The 22082-nt window shown below is 50.8% G+C and overlaps 1 protein-coding gene and 1 long non-coding RNA gene across 6 annotated transcripts in view; one reads left to right on the top strand and one right to left on the bottom strand.

The window, feature by feature from the left end:
- LOC146420374 (formin-like protein 2) overlaps window positions 1–17219 on the top strand; it is a 42269-nt gene extending 25050 nt beyond the window's left edge. Inside the window, exons 11-27 of one of the 4 annotated variants that reach the window (XM_085048334.1) lie at window positions 532–642; window positions 1523–1672; window positions 2583–2684; window positions 3205–3535; window positions 3889–4101; window positions 5647–5667; window positions 6893–7017; window positions 7825–8027; window positions 9193–9427; window positions 10205–10273; window positions 10370–10450; window positions 10987–11116; window positions 11708–11871; window positions 11995–12096; window positions 12455–12553; window positions 12927–13050; window positions 16914–17219. In XM_085048334.1, coding sequence (XP_084904460.1) covers window positions 532–642; window positions 1523–1672; window positions 2583–2684; window positions 3205–3535; window positions 3889–4101; window positions 5647–5667; window positions 6893–7017; window positions 7825–8027; window positions 9193–9427; window positions 10205–10273; window positions 10370–10450; window positions 10987–11116; window positions 11708–11871; window positions 11995–12096; window positions 12455–12553; window positions 12927–13050; window positions 16914–17020 — 2367 coding nt within the window. In that variant the 3' untranslated portion in view covers window positions 17021–17219. Of the gene's footprint in view, window positions 1–531; window positions 643–1522; window positions 1673–2582; window positions 2685–3204; window positions 3536–3888; window positions 4102–5646; window positions 5668–6892; window positions 7018–7824; window positions 8028–9192; window positions 9428–10204; window positions 10274–10369; window positions 10451–10986; window positions 11117–11707; window positions 11872–11994; window positions 12097–12454; window positions 12554–12926; window positions 13051–14428; window positions 14563–15594; window positions 15689–16913 lie in introns of all 4 variants that reach the window. The other 3 variants (XM_085048337.1, XM_085048336.1, XM_085048335.1) reach the window with 3 other exon arrangements.
- Window positions 17220–20376: 3157 nt separating this feature from the next.
- LOC146420375 (uncharacterized) lies at window positions 20377–21862 on the bottom strand. 2 transcript variants are annotated; one of them, XR_014849170.1, is made up of 3 exons: window positions 21702–21862; window positions 21240–21362; window positions 20377–20602 (listed from the first exon to the last, which is right to left on the bottom strand). It is a non-coding gene; the product is annotated as an uncharacterized LOC146420375 (long non-coding RNA). The 2 variants fall into 2 exon arrangements; XR_014849169.1 differs by having other exon boundaries at window positions 20377–20576; window positions 21702–21861.
- Window positions 21863–22082: the final 220 nt, after the last annotated feature.

Below are 22082 nucleotides of genomic sequence, written 5' to 3' on the forward strand. Positions count from 1 at the left end.
GCACTGCCTTGGGAATAGAGCAGTTCAGGACAGCAGCTCATGGTTTGCCCTTGGAATAACCACAAGGAAATGGGGCTGTGGCTGTGTCCCATGGGGAGAGTGCATTGGGATCTTGTTCTGATCCCATTCCTGGGATTCTGTTGTGATCCCATTCCTGGGATTCTGTTCTGATCCCACTCCTGGGATTCTGTTTTGATCCTGCTGCTTGGATCCTGTTTCAATCCTACTCCTGGGGATCCTGTTCTGATCCCACTCCTGGGATCCTCTTCCAATCCTGTTCCTGGCATCCCGTTCCCATCCCACTCTTGGGATCCTGTTCTGATCCCAATCCCATTCCTGGGGGTTCTGTTCCTATCCTGCTTCTGGGGATCCTGTTCCCATTCCTCTCCTGGGGATCCTGTTCCCATCCCACTCCTGGGATCCTGTTCCCATCCCGTTCCTGGGATCCTGTTCCCATCCCATTCCCAGGCTCCTGTTCCCATCCCAGCCCTTCCCATGGGATCCCTGCTCTCAGCCAGGCTGTCCTTGCAGGTGGCCTGCATGCAGTTCATCAACATTGTGGTGCACTCCGTGGAGGACATGAACTTCCGAGTGCACCTGCAGTACGAGTTCACCAAGCTGGGGCTGGACGAGTACCTGGATGTGAGTGTGCAGCTGCTCCCCTTCAATCCCAATCCCAATCGTGCCTCCCCCAAGCCCTCACCCCACAGCTGCCAGGAGGGGCTGGGCCAGCAGGGGATGGCTGCAGCCAGCTGGAATTACAGCCCGGGGCTAAATCGGGAGGCTGATAACAAAGGGAGGATGAACCACAGCCCTGCAGCCACCCTCGCCCTGCCACGTCCCCAGCTCCAGCCAGGGCTGCAGAGCTTTGCTCTGGGATCCTCTGCTGGGAAAGGCTGGCTGGCAGCAGGAAGCTGCTGTGTTGTTTCCATAGAATCCTGGAATGGTTTGGGTTGGAAGGGACCTTAAAGAGTTTCTCAATGGGCAGGGACACCTCCCACTGTCCCAGGGTGATCCAAGAGCCTGGCCTGGGACACTGCCAGGGATCCAGGGGCAGCACAGCCTCTCCAGGCAGATTTCCTCCCTGTCCTTGGGAGCACAGCCATGGAAGCACAGCTCCTGTTGGCATGGCAATGTTGTGTCCCTGCTGGTTCCTGCTCTGCACCCACCAGGTGCTGATTTTGGGATCTGAAGATGTGTTTGGTCACAGCTGCACTGACCATGACTGTGCTTGGGGCCTGGGGGTGACACAGTCCCTGTCCTTGGGGACCAGGCAGAGCCTTTCCCAGCAAACACGGAGGAAATCGTGGAATGGTTTGGGCTGGAAATACCCCATTGCAACCCCTGTCATCCCTGGGGTGACAAAATCAGGCCCTCCTTAACTCCATTTGGGATGTTCAGTGTCCAGAGGGTTTCCCTGGGGGGTGGCAGTGCCCTGAGCTCCCCCTGCCCCCCGTGCCAGTCCCACTGCCTGGTGTCACCGGTGTCCCCTGTGTGTCCCTGGTGTCCCCTGGCCCTGCAGAAGCTGAAGCACACGGAGAGTGACAAGCTGCAGGTGCAGATCCAGGCCTACCTGGACAACGTGTTCGATGTGGGAGCTCTGCTGGAGGACGCTGAGACCAAGAATGCAGCCCTGGAAAGGGTGGAGGAACTGGAAGAAAACCTTTCCCACGTGAGTGACCCACGGGAGCACAGGGATTTGGGATTTTCCTGGCTGTTTTGGGAGAGGATCACTTGGGAAAAGCCTTGGGATTGCTGGGAGATGTCCTGGGGGATAATCAGACACTGGTGGTGCTTCCACCTCTGAACAGCTGGACCCCAAAATTCCTCAATTCTGGAATTTCTGATTCCTCAGCAGTGCAGGCACAAAATAGAGGAGAAAACCATCCTGGCTGGGCTTTAGACAGGAGCTCAGGAGGGAAGGGGCTGGAAAATCCTCTCCTGTAGATCCTCAGGGTTTGCTGTCCCAAACCTTGGTGTCTTTTCTTTTAGGCCACGAGACATGGCCTGGCTTTTGGAAAATAATAATAGCAATAATAATAGTCAATAACAATAGTAATAATAATATCATTAACTTAATTTATTAAAATGATCATAATAACAATAACAGCAATAATAACAGTAATTATAATAACAATATTAATAAATAATTAAATGAACAAATTAAAATAATAATAGTAATAACAATAACGACAATAATAATAATAATAATAATGAGTGGTTTTCCATATTTTAAAAATCAGAAAAGGCTTTCCCTTCTCTCACCATCCCCATATCACTTGGAATAAATCTGTTCTTGCCCCTCTGAGGTGTTGTAGGAATCATGGAATGGTTTGGGTGGGAAGGGACACTAAATCCCATCCAGGGCCACCTTCCCCTATCCCAGATTGCTCCAAGCTCTTTCCAACCTGTTGTCCCCAACTCAGGCAGGAATCTCTTCCCTTCCCAAAAAAGAAGGCTTTAGGGTTTCCTGGAATATCAGTAATTTCTCAAATGCTGCTGCTCCGAAAAATGACCTCTTCTTTTGATGGATGAACTCCCAGTTTCCCAGTTTCTGAATCCATTTCTCTCTTGCTGGATAGTTATCTGAAAAGCTCCAGGATACGGAGAACGAAGCCATGGCCAAGATTGTGGAACTGGAAAAGCAACTTATGCAAAGGAACAAAGAACTGGACGTGATCAGGGTGAGTGGGGTGGGAAGCCCTGGCTGGATTGGGATGCTGGAGATCCCAGATCTGGGGCAGAGGAATTCTCTGGGCTTCCCAGGATTGAACCTGGGTTGGATTTCAGGTGGAATTATTTGTGTGTGCACTCCGAGGATGGAGATAAATCCAATCCTTGCACTCCAAGGCTGGAGATAAATCCAATCCTTGCACTCCAAGGCTGGAGATAAATCCAATCCTTGCACTCCAAGGATGGAGATGAGATAAATCCAATCCTTGCACTCCAAGGATGGAGATGAGATAAATCCAATCCTTGCACTCCAAGGATGGAGATAAGCCCCTTTGGATGCTCCAGGACTCGCTGAGTGAGATGGACACATCTCACTGCCCAGCTCTGGAGCATTCCAGCTTGGACTTTGGGACCTGTGGAGCTGCCAAAGGGTGGAGAATTCGAGCATTCCTTCAGAGGGAATTCCCTCCCTGGATCAGGCCGTTCTCATCCTGCCCTTGGCATTCCAAACACCAATCCCTGTTTTCCCAGGAGATCTACAAGGATGCCAACAGCCAGGTGCACACCCTGCGGAAGATGGTGAAGGAGAAGGAGGAGGCAATCCAGCGCCAGTCCACGCTGGAGAAGAAGATCCACGAGCTGGAGAAGCAGGGAACCATCAAGATCCAGAAGAAGGGGGATGGGGACATCTCCATCCTGCCCGTGGCGCTGGGCTCCGGGATGGTGCCGTCGGGATTATCGGGGTTATCGGGGTCAGAGGTGGTGCCAGGGGTCTGTGCCACCCCTGGAGCTGCTGCCTCCTCAGTGCCACTGCCACCCCCACTGCCCCCCCTGCCCGCCATGCCAGGCTCACCTGAGGCAGGTGAGGATCCCTGATGGGCATTCCAAACCTCCCTGGGCAATTCCATGCTCTAAGCACCCTTTCCATGGGGAAATTCCTGCTGATGTCCAACGTCCACATCCCCTGGCCCAGCCTGAGGCTGTTCTTCTCATCCTGTCCCTGTTTCCTGGTGCAGATCCCAAATCCCCCCCAGCTGCTCCCTGCACCTCCTGGTTTTCCCTGGATGGAAAAACTCCCAGATTGAGTGGAACAGGAATTTATCCCGGTTTTCCTGAGGGCTTTGGTGGTCCTTGGGGAGGGAACACCTGGGGGGCATTGTGGCTCTTTCTGTCCCTTCAATCCATGGTAATTCTGTTTTTCCCTTGATCCCACAGTGCCCAACGGTCCCGTGGCAGTGCCAGTGCCTCCTCCACCTCCCCCTCCTCCTCCTCCTCCTCCTCCTCCTCCTCCCCCTCTCCCAGGCCCAGCTCTGGACACAGCTCCAGACACAGCTCCAGCAGCTCCACTGCCACCTCCACTGCCACCCTCGGCTCCTCCCCTGCCTGGCACAGCCTCACCCACCGTGGTCTTCAACTCTGGCCTCGCAGGTAAGCCTGGGCTCAGGGAGGGACAGCTGACCCTAAGGAAATCCCATTGCTCCCTGGGTGAAATCCCATTGTTTCCATGGGTGTTCAAAGCTATTCCTTCTTCTATTTGAGGAATTATTTTACCCATTAATCAAGCAGACAGCAAAACCCTGTTAAGTGTTAGAGCACAGGTTGGATTATTACAATTCCCAAAATATACAAAATGCCCCGCTGCTGGCCCTGAAGAAATCCCATTGTTCCTTGGGTGAAATCCCATTGCTCCCCGCATGAAATCCCATTGTTTCCATGGGTGTTCAAAGCTGTTCCTTCTTCTGTTTGAGGAATTATTTTAAGTAGCCCCATTAATTACGCAGAGAGCATAACCATATTTAGTGTCACAGCACAGGTTGGATAAATACAATTCCCAAAATACCCCGGTGCTGACCCTAAAGAAATCCCATTGTTCCCTGGGTGAAATCCTATTGCTCCCTGGGTGAAATCCCATTGTTTCCATGGATGTTCAAAGCTATTCCTTCTTTTATTTTAGGAATTATTTTACCCATTAATTACACAGAGAGCAAAACCCTGTTTAGTGTCACAGCACAGGTTGGATTATTACAATTCCCAAAATACACAAAATACCCCGGTATTGCTGCCCCTAAAGAAATCCCATTGTTCCTCACTGGGGTTGGAATGATGATTTTGTGGAAGGAAGGAGCATTTGGGGTTCTCTGAGGTGTCCCAGAGAAGCTGTGCTGCCCCTGGAAGTGTCCAAGGCCAGCTTGGAGCAGCCTGGGATGAGGGAAGATGTCCCTGCCAGGTGGAACTGGGTAATCCCTCCCAGCCCAAAGCAGTCTGGGATTTTGGGATTTATCACCCCAAGGTTTGGGTTTGGGCTGGGACAGTTGGATTCTCTCTGTGGGACAAAACTCACACCAAAAATATTCTATAAACAGGGTTGGTTTGGGACTTGGACAAAATAAGGTTTTGGAAGAAACATGGAGCTCAGTGGGTTTGATCTCTTCTGAGAAGAAATGTCTGTGCCAAATTGGGAAAGCTTTTGTGGAAATTTGGGAAGAAAGGGCAGAATTTGGGAATTTTTTTGGAAGGAAGAACAATTCCTATGTTTCAGTCACTGCCAGGTGTCCCAGGGAGGGAGTGAGGCTCACTGCTGTCCCCAGAAATCTCCAGAGCTCCTTGAGTCCAGAGCAAGAGACTCTGATTAAGAGCTTTGTTAAGGAAAAAAAATTGAATTAAGTATCCCAGCCTTGAAAGATTCCTTGGAAGACAAAAGCACCGTGGATCTGGAGGGAAATCAAACACCAGACTCATGGCTCAGGGAGGGCTGATCCTCGGGATGTGCTGTGGAGGTGCAGATCCCATTCTTTGGTGGGAATTCAGAGGGAATGGGGCTGGAAACTCCTTTTCTGCATCCAGTGGCTCCAGAGGAAGGAGCATTCCCAGGGCAGGAACCCCGTGGGGCTGAGGGGAGTCGGGAAATAACAAATTCTGCTTTTCTGCCCTTTGCTAACACTTTTTTCTCTGTTCCTTCTGCTTCCTGCTAAGATGGGCCCATCAAGCTCTTCTGTAGGTTCCTTCCTGCTAAGTATTCCTGCTCCCTGCGTTCCCTGTGGCCTGGGGGTGGCTGGGGCTCCTGGGGATGGGACTGTGGGGCCAACCCTTGGGATTTGGGCACCCAGAGCTCGGGAAGGGAGGAGGAAGGGAGATCTGAAGGGATGCTGAGCTGCATTGTCTTTGCCACGAGGCATTCCTGTCCTGGAATAACCTGGGAACAATTAATTATCCATTCCAATGCATGCACAAGTGGAAAATGCCTTTTTCCATGGGTGTTCAAAGCTGTTTCTTCTTTTATTTGAGGAATTATTTTAAGTAAGCCCATTAATTAGGCAGAGAGCAAAACCCTGTTTAGTGTAACAGCACAGGTTGGATAAATACAATTCCCAAAATACACAGTGGAATATTCTGTGTATTCCCCGTTATCCACCAGGTTTTCTATTCCATGTTTGCCAAGAAACTGATTATTTTGGGAAGCAATTCAGGAGCAGATTGATGACTTTAACTGATTGATTTCGTAGTAAGGAATAATTTCCTGTTTGCATTGAGGGACAAAGAAATGGGAACTGGATTGTGGGAATATTCATGTGGCTCCCAGATTGAATGGAATAGGAATAGGAGTAGAAATAGGAGTAGGGATAGAACAGAAATAGGAGTAGAAATGGAATAGGAATAGGATGGGAATAGAATAGGAATAGGAATAGGGAAGGGTTTTTCCCTTGCTCCAGCACTGCTGTTGGTGAACAGTCAGGTCTCATTTCCAGGTTCCATTTTCCCAGCTCCTCTGTGTAAATTCCTAAATTACTCCAGAGTTCCCAAATGGCTCTGATTTGCAGGATTTGCACAGCACAGGAGTTAAAGCCTGGTTTTAAAGCTCAGCCCCTTTGGCTTTGAAACTCAGACTTGCCGAGGATTCTCCCAAAACCTTGGGAATGGAGCTTTTTCCCCTTCTTGTCACCTATTTGGGGACCCAGCTCAGGGAGGGCTCTGCCAGCAGCAGGACAGGGCTGGATTCTCCCCCATTCCCCTTTTTCTGTGGAGTTTGGACAGAGCCTGGGAGTTCAACTCAGTCCAGGGAGTTTGTGGTGCTGAAGGAATCCCAGATTTCCCTTTGGGAAGTTCGCACAGCCCCCGGGAGAGAGGCAGAGGTTGGGATTCACCTCTGGCTCCTAGCTGGGCAGCTGCCCTGCGGCGTTCCCAGGCGGTTTTTCGGGAATTCTCCCCGTCCTTCCCGCAGCTGTGAAGATCAAGAAGCCCATCAAGACCAAGTTCCGCATGCCTGTGTTCAACTGGGTGGCTCTGAAGCCCAACCAGATCAACGGCACGGTGTTCAACGAGATCGACGACGAGCGCATCCTCGAGGTACTGCTGCCTCCTGGGCGAGCAGGGAACCGTGGGATGGTGGGCTTGGGAAAGCCTTGGAGAGCACCCAGGGCAGCCCTCAGGCCAGCACTGCCCCATGGCCACATCCATGTGGCTTTAAATCCCTCCAGGGTTGGCATTCCAGCCTTTCCAATGCCTCACCGTGCTTCCTGTGAAGGAGTTTTCCCAGTGTCCAACTAAAGCTCTGCTGGAGCAATGTTATTCTGTTTCCTTTCCATGCTTTCTGTTTCCATCCTTTCCATTTCCTTTCCATTTCCTTTCCATTTCCTTTCCATCCTTTCCATCCTGGCCCTCTTCCCTGGGAGCAAAGCCTGACCCCTCCTGTCTGGAGCTGTGGAGAGTGGGAATCTTCCCCCAGGGATAGAGCACAGCAGAACCCTTGGGAAAAGGCTCATTCCAGGTCCTGGATGCTCCCCTGGATGATTTATCCATGGCTGGATGAAGCTGCAGTGCTCACAGGGATGTTTTCCTGGATTTCTGCACACGTGGTTGGGGTTGGTGTTTTGGGATCTGGGCAGGTTTCCTGATCCCTGCTCAGGAATGTGTTGCTTCCCCTGATGGAATTCTGTGGGTTGCACAGCCAGGTTGGACAGGGTTGGAAGAACCTGGGATGGTGGGAGGTGTCCATGCCCATGGCAGGGGGTGGAAAGGGATGAGCTTTAAGATTCCAACCCAAACCATTCCATGGTTCCATCATCCAGTCTCATCTCCAGTGATGCTTTCCTTGCACTCCTGGATGAGGATTTCCCATTCCCTGCAGGACAAATCCTCTCCTTTCCTTTCCAGGATCTAAACGTGGATGAATTCGAGGAAATCTTCAAGACCAAGGCGCAAGGCCCAGCCATGGATCTGACCTCCAGCAAGCAGAAGATCCCTCAGAAAGGATCCAACAAGGTCACCCTGCTGGATGCCAACAGAGCCAAGAATTTGGCCATCACCCTGCGGAAAGCCGGGAAAACGGCCGATGAGATCTGCAAAGCCATCCACGTGTAAGTGCAGCACAGCAATCCTGCCTGAGCTTTCCTGGAATTGCTTTGGAATTGGCATTTGGTAGAAATGCTTTGGCAGCTGGGAAGGCAGGAATGGTTGTGAATTCCCAGAAATCAGCTTGTCTGGGACTTGGAAACCTCTCGGCTTTATGTTGCTGAATTGCTGCTGAGGTTTGACAAATTAGCACTTCCTTTATTAGAGCAGCTCATTGCAGCCTCCCCAGTTTTCCATGGCAGCTCCTGGGCTGCTCCAGAGTATTTCCTGTTCCAGTGAGCCAAATCCAGAGGGAAGAGGCAGTTCTTCTGGTCTGCTCCATGGAGGAGGGGATGAGTGCAGGTGCTGGAGCAGATTTTGCATGGAGATGGGTTTGTGGAGCAAAAGGAATGGATGTGGATTCTTCCCTGCTCCTTGTGGCTGATCCCAAATCCATCCAGACTCATCCTGGCCATGACAAACATCTCCCACTCCATCCTTAAGGAATGTCCTGCAAAACAGGGATGCACAAAGGCTGGGGATGCCCCAGACCTGCCCCAGGTCCTGGCAGCTTCAGCAAGTTAGGGTTTCAAGCACTCTGGGCCAGTGAAATACAAACATCTGCTCCTCCCCACCTCTTTTCCCTGGAAAAACAAGCCTGGAGAGGTGGGGGAATGGCCACATGTTTGGAAGTGGAGGCAGCATCATTCCCATCAGCCCTGGAACATGCTGCCATCTCCATGGCTGGCTGAATGCCAGCCTGGTGTGGGATGAGGACCTCAAAGCCCATCCAGTTCATCCAGGGGCACTTCCCACCATCCCAGGCTGCTCCAAGCCCCAGTGTCCAGCCTGGCCTTGGACACTGCCAGGGATCCAGGGGCAGCCACAGCTTCTCTGGGAATTCCAGCCCAGCCAGGAATTCCCAATTCCCAATCTCCCATCCATCCCTGCCCTCTGGCAGTGGGAAGCCATTCCCTGTGTCCTGTCCCTCCAGCCCTTGTCCCCAGTCCCTCTGCAGCTCTCCTGAGCTCCTTCAGGCCCTGGCAGGAGCTCTGAGCTCTCCCTGGATCCTTCCCTTCTCCAGGGGAACATTCCCAGCTCTCCAGCCTGGCTGCAGAGCCGAGGGACATCCCTGGCCTGGCACACTGTCCCAGCTCTGTCCCACAGCCCTTCCCGGCCGTTTTCCCGCAGGTTCGACCTGAAGACGCTGCCGGTGGATTTCGTGGAGTGCCTGATGCGCTTCCTGCCCACGGAGAACGAGGTGAAGGTGCTGCGGCTGTACGAGAGGGAGAGGAAACCCCTGGAGAACCTGTCGGACGAGGACAGGTTCATGATGCAGTTCAGCAAGATCGAGAGGCTGATGCAGAAAATGACCATCATGGCCTTCATCGGCAACTTCGCCGAGAGCATCCAGATGCTCACCCCGGTGAGTGGGAGAGGGAATGTGCTGAGCTGGGAGGAACCTGTGGGATCAGTGATCCAACCTGACACCCTAAATCCCACCCTGGAGTGTTGGCCAAATGCTGCTGGGAAGAGTTACTCTTAGTGCTGATCCATGAGTTTTTGGAATTGTGTTCCATCCAACCTGAAGCACCTGGGCAGTCAGGGTTTGGAATGTGAATGCTTTTCTACCCCCTGACATCTGAGGGGGGTGAATCTGGTGGGGAAATGAAGGGTTGGGAATCCTGGAGTGGCAGGGGAACATTGACAGAATCCCAGACTGGCTTGGGTGGGAAGGGGAAATAAGGAATATCTCATTCCCATGGCAGGGACAATTCCACTGTCCCAGGCTGCTCCACCCTGGCCTTGGACACTGCCAGGGATCCAGGGGCAGCCACAGCTTCTCTGGGAATTCCAGCCCAGCCAGGAATTCCCAATTCCCAAGATCCCATCCATCCCTGCCCTCTGGCAGTGGGAAGCCATTCCCTGTGTCCTGTCCCTCCAGCCCTTGTCCCCAGTCCCTCTGCAGCTCTCCTGGAGCTCCTTCAGGCCCTGGCAGGAGCTCTGAGCTCTCCCTGGATCCTTCCCTTCCCCAGGTGAACATTCCCAGCTCTCCCAGCCTGGGTGCAGAGCAGAGGGACATCCATGCTCTAGCATGGATGAAAACCAGGAGAGTTTTTATTTCAGCATGTGATTGTTTGGATATTAATTTCCCTCCTGGTTGGATGTTCATTAATCAAAGCTCTTCCTGTGTTCCCTGCAGCAACTCCATGCCATAATCGCTGCCTCTGTCTCCATAAAGTCATCCCAAAAACTGAAGAAAATCCTGGAGGTAGGTCTGATCCCAGCTCTCCTTCCAGGGCTGTCTGAAGCTCCAGGAATTTGTCCTGAGAGTTTCACCCTGCTCTGCTCTGTTTGATCCTGGCAGATCATCCTGGCTCTGGGGAATTACATGAACAGCAGCAAGCGAGGGGCTGTGTATGGATTCAAACTGCAGAGTTTGGACCTGGTGAGGAAAACAGGGATGTGTCTGGGGAGCAGCTGGGAATTAGAGCTGGGGAGTTGTTGGGGTTGGAAAAGCCTTCCAAGCATGGAGTCCAGCCATTCCCAGCACTGCCCCATGTCCCCAAGCGCCACATCCACAGGGCTTTGGGATCCCTCCAGGGATGGGGAATCCAAACCTTCGTGGGAAATTCTGATCCCTGATCACCCTTTCCATGGAGAAATCCCTCCTGATGTCTACCCTGAGCCTCCCCTGGCCCAGCCTGAGGCTGTTCCCTCTCCTCCTGTCCCTGTTCCCTGGAGCACAGCCTGACCCCCCAGCTGTCCCCTCCTGTCAGGAGCTGTGCAGAGCCACAAGGTCCCCCTGATCCCCTTTTCTCCAGGCTGAGCTCCTTTCCCACCTCCCTCAGCTGCTCCTGGGGCTCCAAACCCTTCCCAGCCTCACTCCAGCCCCTCAGTGTCCCTCTTGTCCTGATCCCCCTGGAGTCCCTTTGCTTGGAGCTTCCTCCCAGCTCCCAACCCCTCCATTCCCACTTTTCCCAGCTCCTGGAAACCAAATCGACAGACAGGAAGCAGACACTGCTGCACTACATCTCCAACGTGGTGAGGGAGAAGTACCAGCACGTGGCTCTGTTCTACAACGAGCTGCACTACGTGGAGAAGGCAGCAGCAGGTACAGCTCACCTGTGCCCTCCCTGCATGGCATTCCCTGGCACTGGCAGCCCTTCCCACTGGGAATCAGTTAGTTCTGTTATTTGTTGAAGGCAGAATGTTAAATGTGTGCATCAGAGACCTGAGTGTGTGTGAGTGTGGAGAAAAGGGAATAAAACCTAACTCAGCCCATCTGTGAGTTCAGTTCCAGAGCTGTGTGTCTGAGATTGCATTTGCCTCTGATAATCACAGCAACAACAAAATCTATTAACTTTGGGAAGTTCTCCTCTTGGTTCCAGTTGTGGCTTTGTAAATTTGATCTGGGTGTTAAAATTGGTACACAATCATTTCTCCCATGTTATACTGCCTTGAAATGTGGTAGATACTTTTTGTCACAGGAATTGTTTCAGAGCTATTGCATATTTTTTCCCCCAGAGTTCAAATCCCTTCTGTTTAACAAACCAGGAATTTTGAAGCACCAAGTGATTTTTCCTCAGATCTGTTGTTATACATTGTAATTGTGTGGCCAGAGCTGCAGAGCTGGAGTTTTCCAGGCACAGCTGGGTGGTGCTGTGGCCAAACTCAGAGTTTCTCATGTTCCCACCCTCCCCAGTGTCCCTGGAGAACGTCCTGCTGGACGTGAAGGAGCTGCAGCGCGGCCTGGAGCTGACCAAGCGCGAGTACACCATGCACGACCACAACACCATGCTCAAGGACTTCATCCAGAGCAACGAGGGCAAGCTCAAGAAGCTCCAGGACGATGCCAAAATAGCCCAGGTACTTCTGCATTCCTGGGATTTGCGGCGAGGGGAGGGTGGTGCCCAGGGATGGGCTGTGTTCCCATGGAATGCTGGGGATGGGTGTGCTCAGTGCAGGGCCCTGAGGCTGTGCCTGTTGCAGGATGCCTTCGATGATGCTGTGAAGTATTTCGGGGAGAATCCCAAGACAACCCCACCTTCAGTCTTCTTCCCGGTGTTTGTCCGATTTGTGAAGGCCTACAAGGTAACCCAGAGCTCCTTGGCCTTGTCCTCCTCCTTTTCCTCCTCTTCCTTCTTCTTCTTCTCCTTTCTCCTTTTCCTTCTCTCCTTCTTTTGCTCTCCTTCTTGTTCTCATTCACCTTCTCATTTTTCTCCTCCTCCTTCTCTTTTCTCATTTTCTTTTCCTTCTCTCCATCTCACCTCCATCTCCATCTGTCTATCTCTCTCCATCTCCACCATCAACTTCATCTCCTCCATCTCCACCTCCTCCATCATCTCCATCTCCACCTCCTCCTCCTCCATCTCCATCTCTCTCCACCTCCTCCATCTCCATCTCCCTGTGTCCCCTGGACTCTCTAACCCATGGATTTTCTCACGAACAGCAAGCAGAAGAAGAAAATGAGCTGAGGAAAAAGCAAGAACAGGCCTTAATGGAAAAGCTCATGGAGCAAGAAGCGTTGATGGAGCAACAGGACCAAAAGGTACGGGACAAACAACTTCCAGGTGGGATCATGTTCCTGAAATTCTGAAACCTCAGCTCCAAGTGAAGAGTTGTAGCTGCCTGGAAAGAGTCTGGAAGTTTTTATGGGGGAAACTGGGATGGGCTGGAAAAGTTACAGTGTGGTTCTGCTGCTTTGGAAGTTTGAAAAATGAAGGAAAACTAAACGGGTGGAAAGTTGTCCATATTTCCATGAGCTGAACTCTGTCCTTCCCTGGGATGGGAGCAAGCAGCACACAGCTATCCCCAGCCTTGGGAATGGGGTGGGAAATGGGATTTCCTGTGGGATAAACGGCTGTGAGAGGTTCAGCAGCAGCTAGGAGGTCCATGCTGACCATCCCTGTCCCTGTTCCCAGTCCCCTTCCCACAAGAGCAAGCGGCAGCAGCAGGAGCTGATCGCCGAGCTGCGGCGCCGGCAGGTCAAGGACAACCGGCACGTCTACGAGGGCAAGGACGGCGCCATCGAGGACATCATCACAGGTACAGCTCCTGCTCCTTCCCAGCCTGGGCAATTCAACAGGCTGGATCTGCTGAGTGCCTCTCCGGGGTTTTGTGTGCTCCTGAGGGCGTTGCTTGTGTGGTGTGGAGCAGTTCTGGAAGGTTCTGCTCGTGGCTGAGTCCTTCCCTTCCAGCCTGTGGGGACGTTGCCAGGGATTGAGGGCAGCCTGATCCCAGCAGATCCATGTGGATCTGTCCCACATCCCTTTTTCCTTCCCACAAATGGGATCAGTGACAGGATGAAGAGCCTCTGTTCTCATTGACATTGATCCCAGCAATCCTTCAGTCAACCCCCAGGGACCCCAAAGTGCTCCAGGTTTTCCTGCTTATCCCACAGCCCCTGGTGCAGCCAGGCACAGCCAGGACTTGGCTGCAAATATTTGCTGATAAAAGGAGCCACCTGAACTGCTCTTTGCCCAGGAATTCAATCCTTTTTAACCCTTCCTGCTGCTGGGATGGCAGAACTGGGTTTTCCACAAATTCTTCACCTGTGGTGTGGAAGGAAAATGGTTTAACACCTCAATAGTTTTACATCCTGAGTTTCCTTGCAGAGAACCCCCAAAAAAAGGTCTTTGCCAACCACTCCTGGAAGTTTTCCAGAGGAGTTTTTCCTGCAGAAGGGCAGGAGAGCTGTTTCACCCCTCACTAAGGAAATCCAGGGAATTTTTGCCCAACTGGATGACAGGACTGAGGAGTGTGAAGCTCTCCTAACCCTTCTGAACCTTGATGAATGGCCCTGAGATAACATTCCCTATTTAAAGGGCAGGGTGGCAGCAATATCCAAGCTGGCATTGCTTCCACAACTCCTCCGGACTCCTGGAGTTTGTTTAATTGGAAAAGCGTTGCTCCTGTTGTGTGGGAGGAACAGATTGTGTGGCAGACACCTCTCCCCATGGAAAAGGCTGGCCAGGGCACAGGGTGCCAGGCTCCAATTGAACATTCCCTGCGGGATTGTGCCTGGATTTGCCCATTTTGGGGCCTCAAGGCACGGAGGAGGAAAGGTCAGGCATGGGAAGTCAGGTAGGACTGAGATTAGCTCAGATTAGGATGGGAATCCCTGGACATATCCCAGTAAATGCTGCAGCTCTCCATCCCTGGGAGTGCTCCAAGCCAGGCTGGACAGGGCTTGGAGCAATCTGGGATCCTGGAATTGTCCCTGCCATGGCAGGGCTGGGACAAGTTGAGTTCAATGTCCTTCCCAACCCAAACCAATCTGCGATTCCATGAGTGGAAGAAATGCCTCCACAAGTTTCACAACCACCTTGTCCAAAGGCCAGCGAGGAGCTTGTCCCCATGTCCCCAGGTGTCCCCAGGGAGCAGTGCTGATGGTTTGTGTGTGGCTGTTGTTGTTCCCATGCAGTGCTGAAGACGGTGCCGTTCACCGCCCGGAGCGCCAAGCGCGGCTCTCGGTTCTTCTGCGACCCCGTTGTCCCCGAGGAATTCCATTACTAAACTCTCCCTCTTTCACACCTGACGCTCTTAGAAACCAGGAAGGTCGCTGTAGGCTTTTTTGCCACTTTGTTTGTGTGGATCTCAGCCAGGAATCTGTGACTGTTGAGTGTGTAGTGGTGTCCGATGTCCTCCTGACCTTGTAGTGGTGTCCCCTCTGTTGCATGTCCTCTTCATCCCATCCCATCCGGCTGTCCTCGTGTCCCTTAGATCAGTGGGGTCACTGGGATGAGTCTCCTGCAGTTCAAGGACTGAGGAGGCCAAGCAGTGACAGCTCACCTGGCTTGTCTTTGTCACCTTGGGGGTGCCGTGCATGTGGCACCTCAGCTGCATGCCAGAGCGGAACTCCGGGCTGCATGGACTTTGGGAATGGCTTTGGGGTGGCTTCTGGCTCAGGAATAACAGCCAGGGGTGGTTTGGACTTCCTAACCTGCATGTTGGGTGGAACAGTGGGGTCTAATCTCTCCTTCTTCAGGCACAGCCATATTTAACTGTTTATTCTGTGTCAGTTCCATGCCAGCTTTATTTCATGGGATCGGGAATTCCCGCTGAGCCTGGGCTCAGTGCATGGAGGGAGGAGGGCTGGGAATCATGGCAATACAGGGCAGAAAGAGCAGAGGCTGCCATGGAACTGAGCATTGCCATCGTGGTGTCCCAAGGGTGTCCCTAACCCTGCATGGCCCTGCTCACTGTTGTGCTCATTAAGGACTCAGCTTAAGAAGCCAACAGTGTTGCTCCTGCTGTCCTGTGTGATTCCATCAGTGCTGCCAGTGAATCCACAAACTAACCACTCTGCGGTTCTGCGCTCTGTCGGGTTCTCTGCTGTGTGCTGTCCTGGAGCCAACCTTCAAAGCAGCTTGGAATTGGGGTCGGGAGAGGCCTCATGTCCCTCCTGTCCCTCCTGTCCCTCCTGCCCTGCCTAACCCCTGTCGCTCCGTGGTTTCTGCCCGGGAGGTTTGAACGCTGACTTGACTTGCTTGTCATTCTCCATCCCATTTTTTTACTTAACCATCATTTTTTTTTGTGTTCTGTTTTTTTTTGTTTGTTTTTTGTTTTGTTTTGTTTTTTTCTGTTTAGCCCTAAAGAAGAATAATATCACTAAATTTCCCAATGTTCACTCGAGGGTAAGGATTTCTTCTAGCCCAGCCGTGGTGGAGGATTCCCAGAGCTGGCAAGCATCACTTTTTACTTGGCTTCCTCCTCTCTCTCTGTGCCAGGCAGCTGGTGGTAGATGTGGCTGAGCTAATACTGGTGAGACCCTCGAGGCCAGTGGGACCCAAATCCTTGATTTGCACTGCTGCAGGTGCAGGGAAGCCACAGGATGGTGGCTGGTGACCATCATCCCACTGTTTTGGCCACTTCTCTTCAATTTGAGCCCAAAACAGTCTTGTCCCCAAGTGTTGTTGGTTGCTGACCACCTTCACTCTCCATTTTGGCCATTTTAATTAAAGTTCAGCCAAAATAGTTTTGTCCCCAGGTGTTGTTGGTTGCTGACCACCTTCACGCTCCATTTTGGCCATTTCTCATCAAGTCCAGCCCGAAATAGTTTTGTCCCCAAGTGTTGCAGCCCCACAGCTGGGGGTTCTGCATGAGGTGGACAATTTCCAACTCCAGGTGTGGAGAGGGGAGAGCTGAAACATTTGGGAATTCTGTGTAAACCCCAGCACAAGTTATCCAGGAAATCTGAGGGATTTGCCCAGACCAACCCAAATTTGCTGGCCAGGAGAGAAATATTTGGGACTGGAATTGTCTCCAGTGCTTGTTCTGCTGTAGGTGCACAGGTGGCAGCACCTGTAAAGGGCTTCCATCATCACATCCAGCTCCTCTCTCCCTCCTCCATTCCATTCCATTCCATTCCATTCCATTCCATTCCATTCCATTCCATCCCATTGTTCCCTCCCACACTCTCCTCTCCTTTGGCTCATGAAGCATTGCTCCATCCATGGGGTGAGATGGCAGCTGGAGAATCCCAGCCCAGGTGCTTTTCCCAGGACACCTCTTTTCCACCTGGAGCTCCTTGCCAGCCTGAAGGATTCCATAACTCCATGCTAAATGGAATCCCAAATCCATCCCGGTGGGGATCACACACCTCCCGTGATGTTTTCCAGCTCCCACCAGGGTTTGATTTGGAGCATCAAGACCCAGGAACACCTCAACCCCCCTGATCTGTGTCAATGTGACCTGTGAGGGACATTCCCATCCCAATTCCCACCGGCATCCCGATCCCACCAGTATTACCCACCCGCTGGGGCGCGTAGTTCCGGGCAAATCCGTCCTGCTCCGCTCCCCTCTCCCGCGCTCCACAAGCTGCTTTGATTGGCTTCCAGCCGTCCTTTCCCCGCGCGCTCTCCGCGTGTTCCGCGTCCATCCCCATCCTCATTCCCGCCTTCCCGCAGATCTCCGGAACCAGCCGTACCGCCGGGCCGACGCGCTGAGGAGGAGCGTCCGCCGCCGCTTCGACGAGCACGGGCTGCGCTCCAACGGCGCCGAGCTGGCCATGTGAGCCGCATCCCGCCTTCTCCGGGGAAAAACGGACCGCATCCCGCCTTCTCCGGGGAAAAACGGACTGCATCCCGCCTTCTCCGGGTAAAAACGGACCGCATCCCGCCTTCTCCGGGGAGAAACGGAGCGCATCCCGCCTTCTCCGGGGAAAAACAGAGCGTATCCCGCCTTTTCCGGGGAAAAACGGACCGCATCCCGCCTTCTCCAAAAAACCACCCCCCCCAAAAAACCACCCCCCCCAAAAACACCACCCCCCCAAAAACACCACCCACCCAAAAACACCACCCCCCCCAAAAACACCACCCCCCCAAAAACACCACCCCCCAAAAACACACCCGCCTTCTCTGGGGAAAAACGGACCGCATCCCGCCTTCTCTGGGGAAAAACGGACTGCATCCCGCCTTCTCTGGGGAAAAACGGACCTTCGGAGGGCTGCCGGGCTCTCCGCGCCAAGTGCCTGAAATGGAAGTTCCTGCTCCGACGGATCCAAGCAATAGGATGGACTGCGGGTGGTTGGGTTTCTCTGGATAGCGAGGCTGGGCAGGATTTGTAACCAAAATGTAAAATAGGGGTTGGGTTGGGTTGGGTTGGGGGGTTGGGTTGAGGAGAGTGAGGAGGGCTCCTCCTGTGGGCCTGACTGGTTGGAAACTGGGAATACTGGGAATACTGGGATGTGCTTGGCTTTTAGTGCTGGGCTGAGGGGTGAGCCCGGCCTTCAGCTGCACTTAATGGCTCTTTTTTAATTAAACCTACAAACAAAGACATTTAAGGGCTTCCTATACATGGAATTAATAATCCCAAGGAGCAACCCAGCCCTTGTCCCAGCCTCCCTATGGAATGTGGGCTCAGGATCAGGGATAGGAATGGAACAGGAGGTCACCCCCAACCCAGGGGGTTTGGGATGCTCCAGGGCCTTGGCTGGGGGGCTGAGGAAGGAATAACAGCGTATTTATTAATTAGCACTAAGCAATTAACAGCCAGTAATCAGTATTAGGCTCTGAGGACACTGCAGTCCAGTTCCTGGCAAGCCCAGCCTAAAATTCCCGCTAGATTTTAGGTTCTCTGTGGCATTTTCCAAGCCTAAAAAAGGGACAGGAGGCTGATTTAGGATCACCCCACAACCCTGGAGCAGCAGGAGCATCCAGGAGCTGGGAAAAAACTGGACTGAGGAGAAATCTGTCCTTCCCAAGGCCCATTTTGCTTCCAGCTTCCCTGCCTGGGCTCCTCCAGCTGCTCATTGTAAAATTTCTTGTATAGTATTTAACCACTGAAGTTCTTTTCCCTTTTTTCCCATTGTGCTCCTGTGAACCACTGGTGAAGGTCCCTGTTTTTTTGGTTTTTTTTGGTTTTTTTTTTCCCATGGATAATGTGTAGTTATATGATAATCTGTTTTTAAATGTACAGATATTTTGCTACAAAATTGGTGCAGTTTTTTATGGTTTTTACACCTCCTCCCCTCCCTCCTTTAGCCTCTGGGTAATATTGTAAATATTGTTTAAAAGGAAATAAATGCATCAAGCCTGTGCTATACAATCTGAATGTTATTTTAACTTATAGTTTTTGGTTTTTTGTATTTAACTAAAAAGGACAGTTTGGGACTCAGAGTTACAGCATTGATCCATTTCCAGGAATGTTTTTTTTCCTTGAAAAACTGCCAATTTTTGCATTTACAGCACTGTGTACTTGACCTGCTAAAGAGAACATGCCACTGCTGGAATGAGCGTTTGGATCTAAGAAAATTGGACAATTTGGATTTCAATTGCAGCACTTGTTGGGTTAGAAGCACTAAAATCTCATTTTCTTCAGCTCCAAGGTGTTTTTTGGAATGAAAGCCCCACATGGAAGCCAAGCTGGCATGTTCTCTTTAATATTTTTCTAGTCATAGATCTGCTTTCCTAGCAAGATTAGAAGTGTTTTATAAAGCAGTTCACATTCCTTTCCTGGTCTGTTCCTGCCATAAAATCAAATAAACTATTTACACTACTACACTGAAATCCAGAGGGTTTTTTGGGACATTTTAACCTTTTTTTTTTCCCAAAAAAAGATGATATTTGATAGGTGAACACCTGGAGTTTGTGTGGAAATAATTTGCAGCATCTATTTATTCTTTGTTATTCTGGAAGAGGCTGAGGGAAGAAATTTTGGTTGATGTTCCTGGGAGCTCCAGGAGAAAAATGCAGGGGGACTCATATTTGCCATAAATCCACTCAAAACACCCCAAATATTTCAGGCCTAAAGTTAACAATTTGATTTTAAAATGCCAATTTAATTTTTAGAAGGGTTTAATAGAATTAATCTGAGGAGGGTCAGGATTAACCAGCACCAGGCAAAGTTTCAACACTGATGGACACAGTTTAAAATCCAAAATAATTCAATAATTGATTGAAAAGAATCAATTTGGCTAAAATTCCTTCTGTGGTTAAAATAATTCAATAATTGATTAAAAAGAATCAAGTTGGCTAAAACTCCTTCCACAGTGAAAATAATAATGTGATAATTGATTAAAAATAATAAATTTGGCTAACATTTCTTCCACAGTTAAAATAATCCAAAATAATGCAATAATTGATTGAAAAGAATCAATTTGGCTAAAATTTCTTCCACTGTTAAAATAATTAAGATAATTCCATAATTGATGAAAAAAAATCAAGTTGGCTAAAACTTCTTCCACAGTTAAAATAATTAAAATAATGTGATAATTGATTAAAAAGAATAAATTTGGCAAAAATTCCTTCCATTTTCCAGGTGGCAATGAGCTGGTGACTGTGCTGGTAAGGCAGAGAGAGGGGCTGGAAAATAGGAAAAAGGAGGAAAACACACCAAAAAAAAAGCTGGAAAAATAAGCCTGAACTCAATTCCTTGGAAAACTCAATCCTGCCTTGCTTGGTTTAAAATCAGAATTAAGATGTTAAGAAAACCTCACCATTGGAATAATTTCCCCAAGCAATGGGTGATGGGGAAACAGCAGGATTGGGATGTGCTTTGCCATCCCAAATCATCCCAGGAAAAATCCCAAATCATCCCAGGAAAAATCCCAAAGCATCCCAGGAAAAATCCCAAATCATCCCAGGAAAAATCCCAAAGCGTCCCAGGAATAAATGGTAATTTATTCTGTATTTTATGCCTCAAATGAGTGATTTCCATCCCAGGCTGTTCCTAAGGATTCTGAGTCATGTAACCACCTTGAGAATTCCCTGGAGAAATGGATCCTTTGGGTGTTTATGCACTGGTAAAAGTTGTAAAAATTCGGGAAAAAATTCCTAAAAGGGAATCTAAATAACCTTCCAGTAGGTTTTGTGAGTGATTCTGCAGCTCAGAGCTGTACAGAGTATTTAAGGAGAAATAAATACCAGTACATGCTAAAAGACAAGGTTTAATCATCGATAAAAATGTACAAAAATATTCCAAGGACAGCGACTTCCCAGTTTTCTCACCGAGCAGGGCTGGGGGAACAACCTTCCTGGAAAAACAGGGCTGGAGCTGCTTCCTCCTCCTCCTCCTCCTCTCTGGGCTGTGCAGCTACATTCTGCAGCAGGTTCTTAAGGCAACACCTGGAACTGCGTTTGACATTGGGGTTTGATTCCTACATTGTCAGGAGGGGAAGAGAAAAGGTGGAGAGGAAGGCTGGAGTTCCAGCCGGGGTTGGGTGGGTTGGGATTTCGGGAATTTCGGTGGTTCATGTTCCACACGCTCCCTCTGCTGGCACTGCGGGAGAATTCCCATCCACCGCATTGCCGGGGATTTGGGATGATGGAGGCAGGACTTGGACAAAGTGCCAAGCAATCCCACAATCCAGGGGTTTGCAGAACACGTCAGGATGCAGATCCCTTCCTCCTGCTGCCTTCCCAAAAAATAACAACCCCACCCAACCACATCCATCCAATGAGTGAAAGCACGAGGAATTAAATTAGGAATTTTTGTCCCCAAGCTGAACTGGGCTCTGCCCAGGCAGCCCAGGGATGTTCCCTGTCTGGGAAGGACACAGGGCAAGTGCTTGGGGTCACTCCTGCCACCTCCATGTCCCCTCAGGGGATCTCAGCCCCCAGCCCACCCTGCAGCTCCAGGCCAGGCACAGCTTTGCCCTCAGAATTCCATGGATTTTTCTACTTTAGACTGGACTGAAGTGGTAAAAAACTAAAAGCCACCGTTGTTGTGGCCTTGGGACAGCAGCCACCGGCCCCAGGGCCTTGCCCACACAAGGCTTGGTTTTATTTTGCCACCTGTAAACATTTTTGGTATCAAGAATCTTCTCATTGATCTTCATCCAGCTGCTCCAAAAGAGTCCTCCTCTGTTTCTCCAGCTCCCCCTCGCTCAGCTCGCTGCCAGAGGTGTCCCAGTTTCCCTGGGGAGAGATGGGAGAGGGGTCCGGGTGGGATTTGCTGGAAGGTTCCACACTGGGAGCTCCAGCAGGACACAGAGCTGGAAGGAGGGAAAGGAAGGAAAGGAAGGAAAGGAAGAGAGAGAGAGAAAAGAAAGAGGAAAGAAAGGAAAAGGGAAAGGGAAAAAAGAAAGCAAGCAAGCCAGAGTTGGCTGTTCTGTATCATTCAGGAACCTCAAAAAGCAAATTTGGGCTCATCAACTGCACCCTCTGATCTTTCCCAGAGCACAGCTATGCACTGTGCACCCAGCAGATCCTGCTGCCAGAGCCCAAAGCACGGGATGAGAAGGAAGCAGAGCTTACAGAATCTTTTCCAGGCCGTTTTTTAGTGGGAGATTTATGCTTGGACTCGGATCTCTGTCGGGCTCTTTCCTTCTCACTGTCCCTCTCTCTCTCTTTCTTGTCCTTCTCTCGTTCTGCATCAGATTCTGGTGAATCCTGTGGGGGAAAAAAAAGTAAACAAACAGAATACTGAAGATTAATGCTGAATATTTTAAATATTCATTTATGGAATAACCATGGAATGATTTAAGCTGGAAGGGACCTTAAATCCCATTCCACCCCTGCCAAGGCAGGGACACCTCCCACTATCCCAGGCTGCTCCAAGCCCCAGTGTCCAGCCTGGCCTGGGACATTCCCAGGGATGGAGCAGCCACAGCTTTCCTGGGAATCTGTGTCAGGACC

This window comes from Lichenostomus cassidix, unplaced genomic scaffold (genome assembly GCF_008360975.1).
Source record: "Lichenostomus cassidix isolate B80296 unplaced genomic scaffold, HeHo_3.0 HiC_scaffold_507, whole genome shotgun sequence".
Taxonomy (NCBI): domain Eukaryota; kingdom Metazoa; phylum Chordata; class Aves; order Passeriformes; family Meliphagidae; genus Lichenostomus; species Lichenostomus cassidix.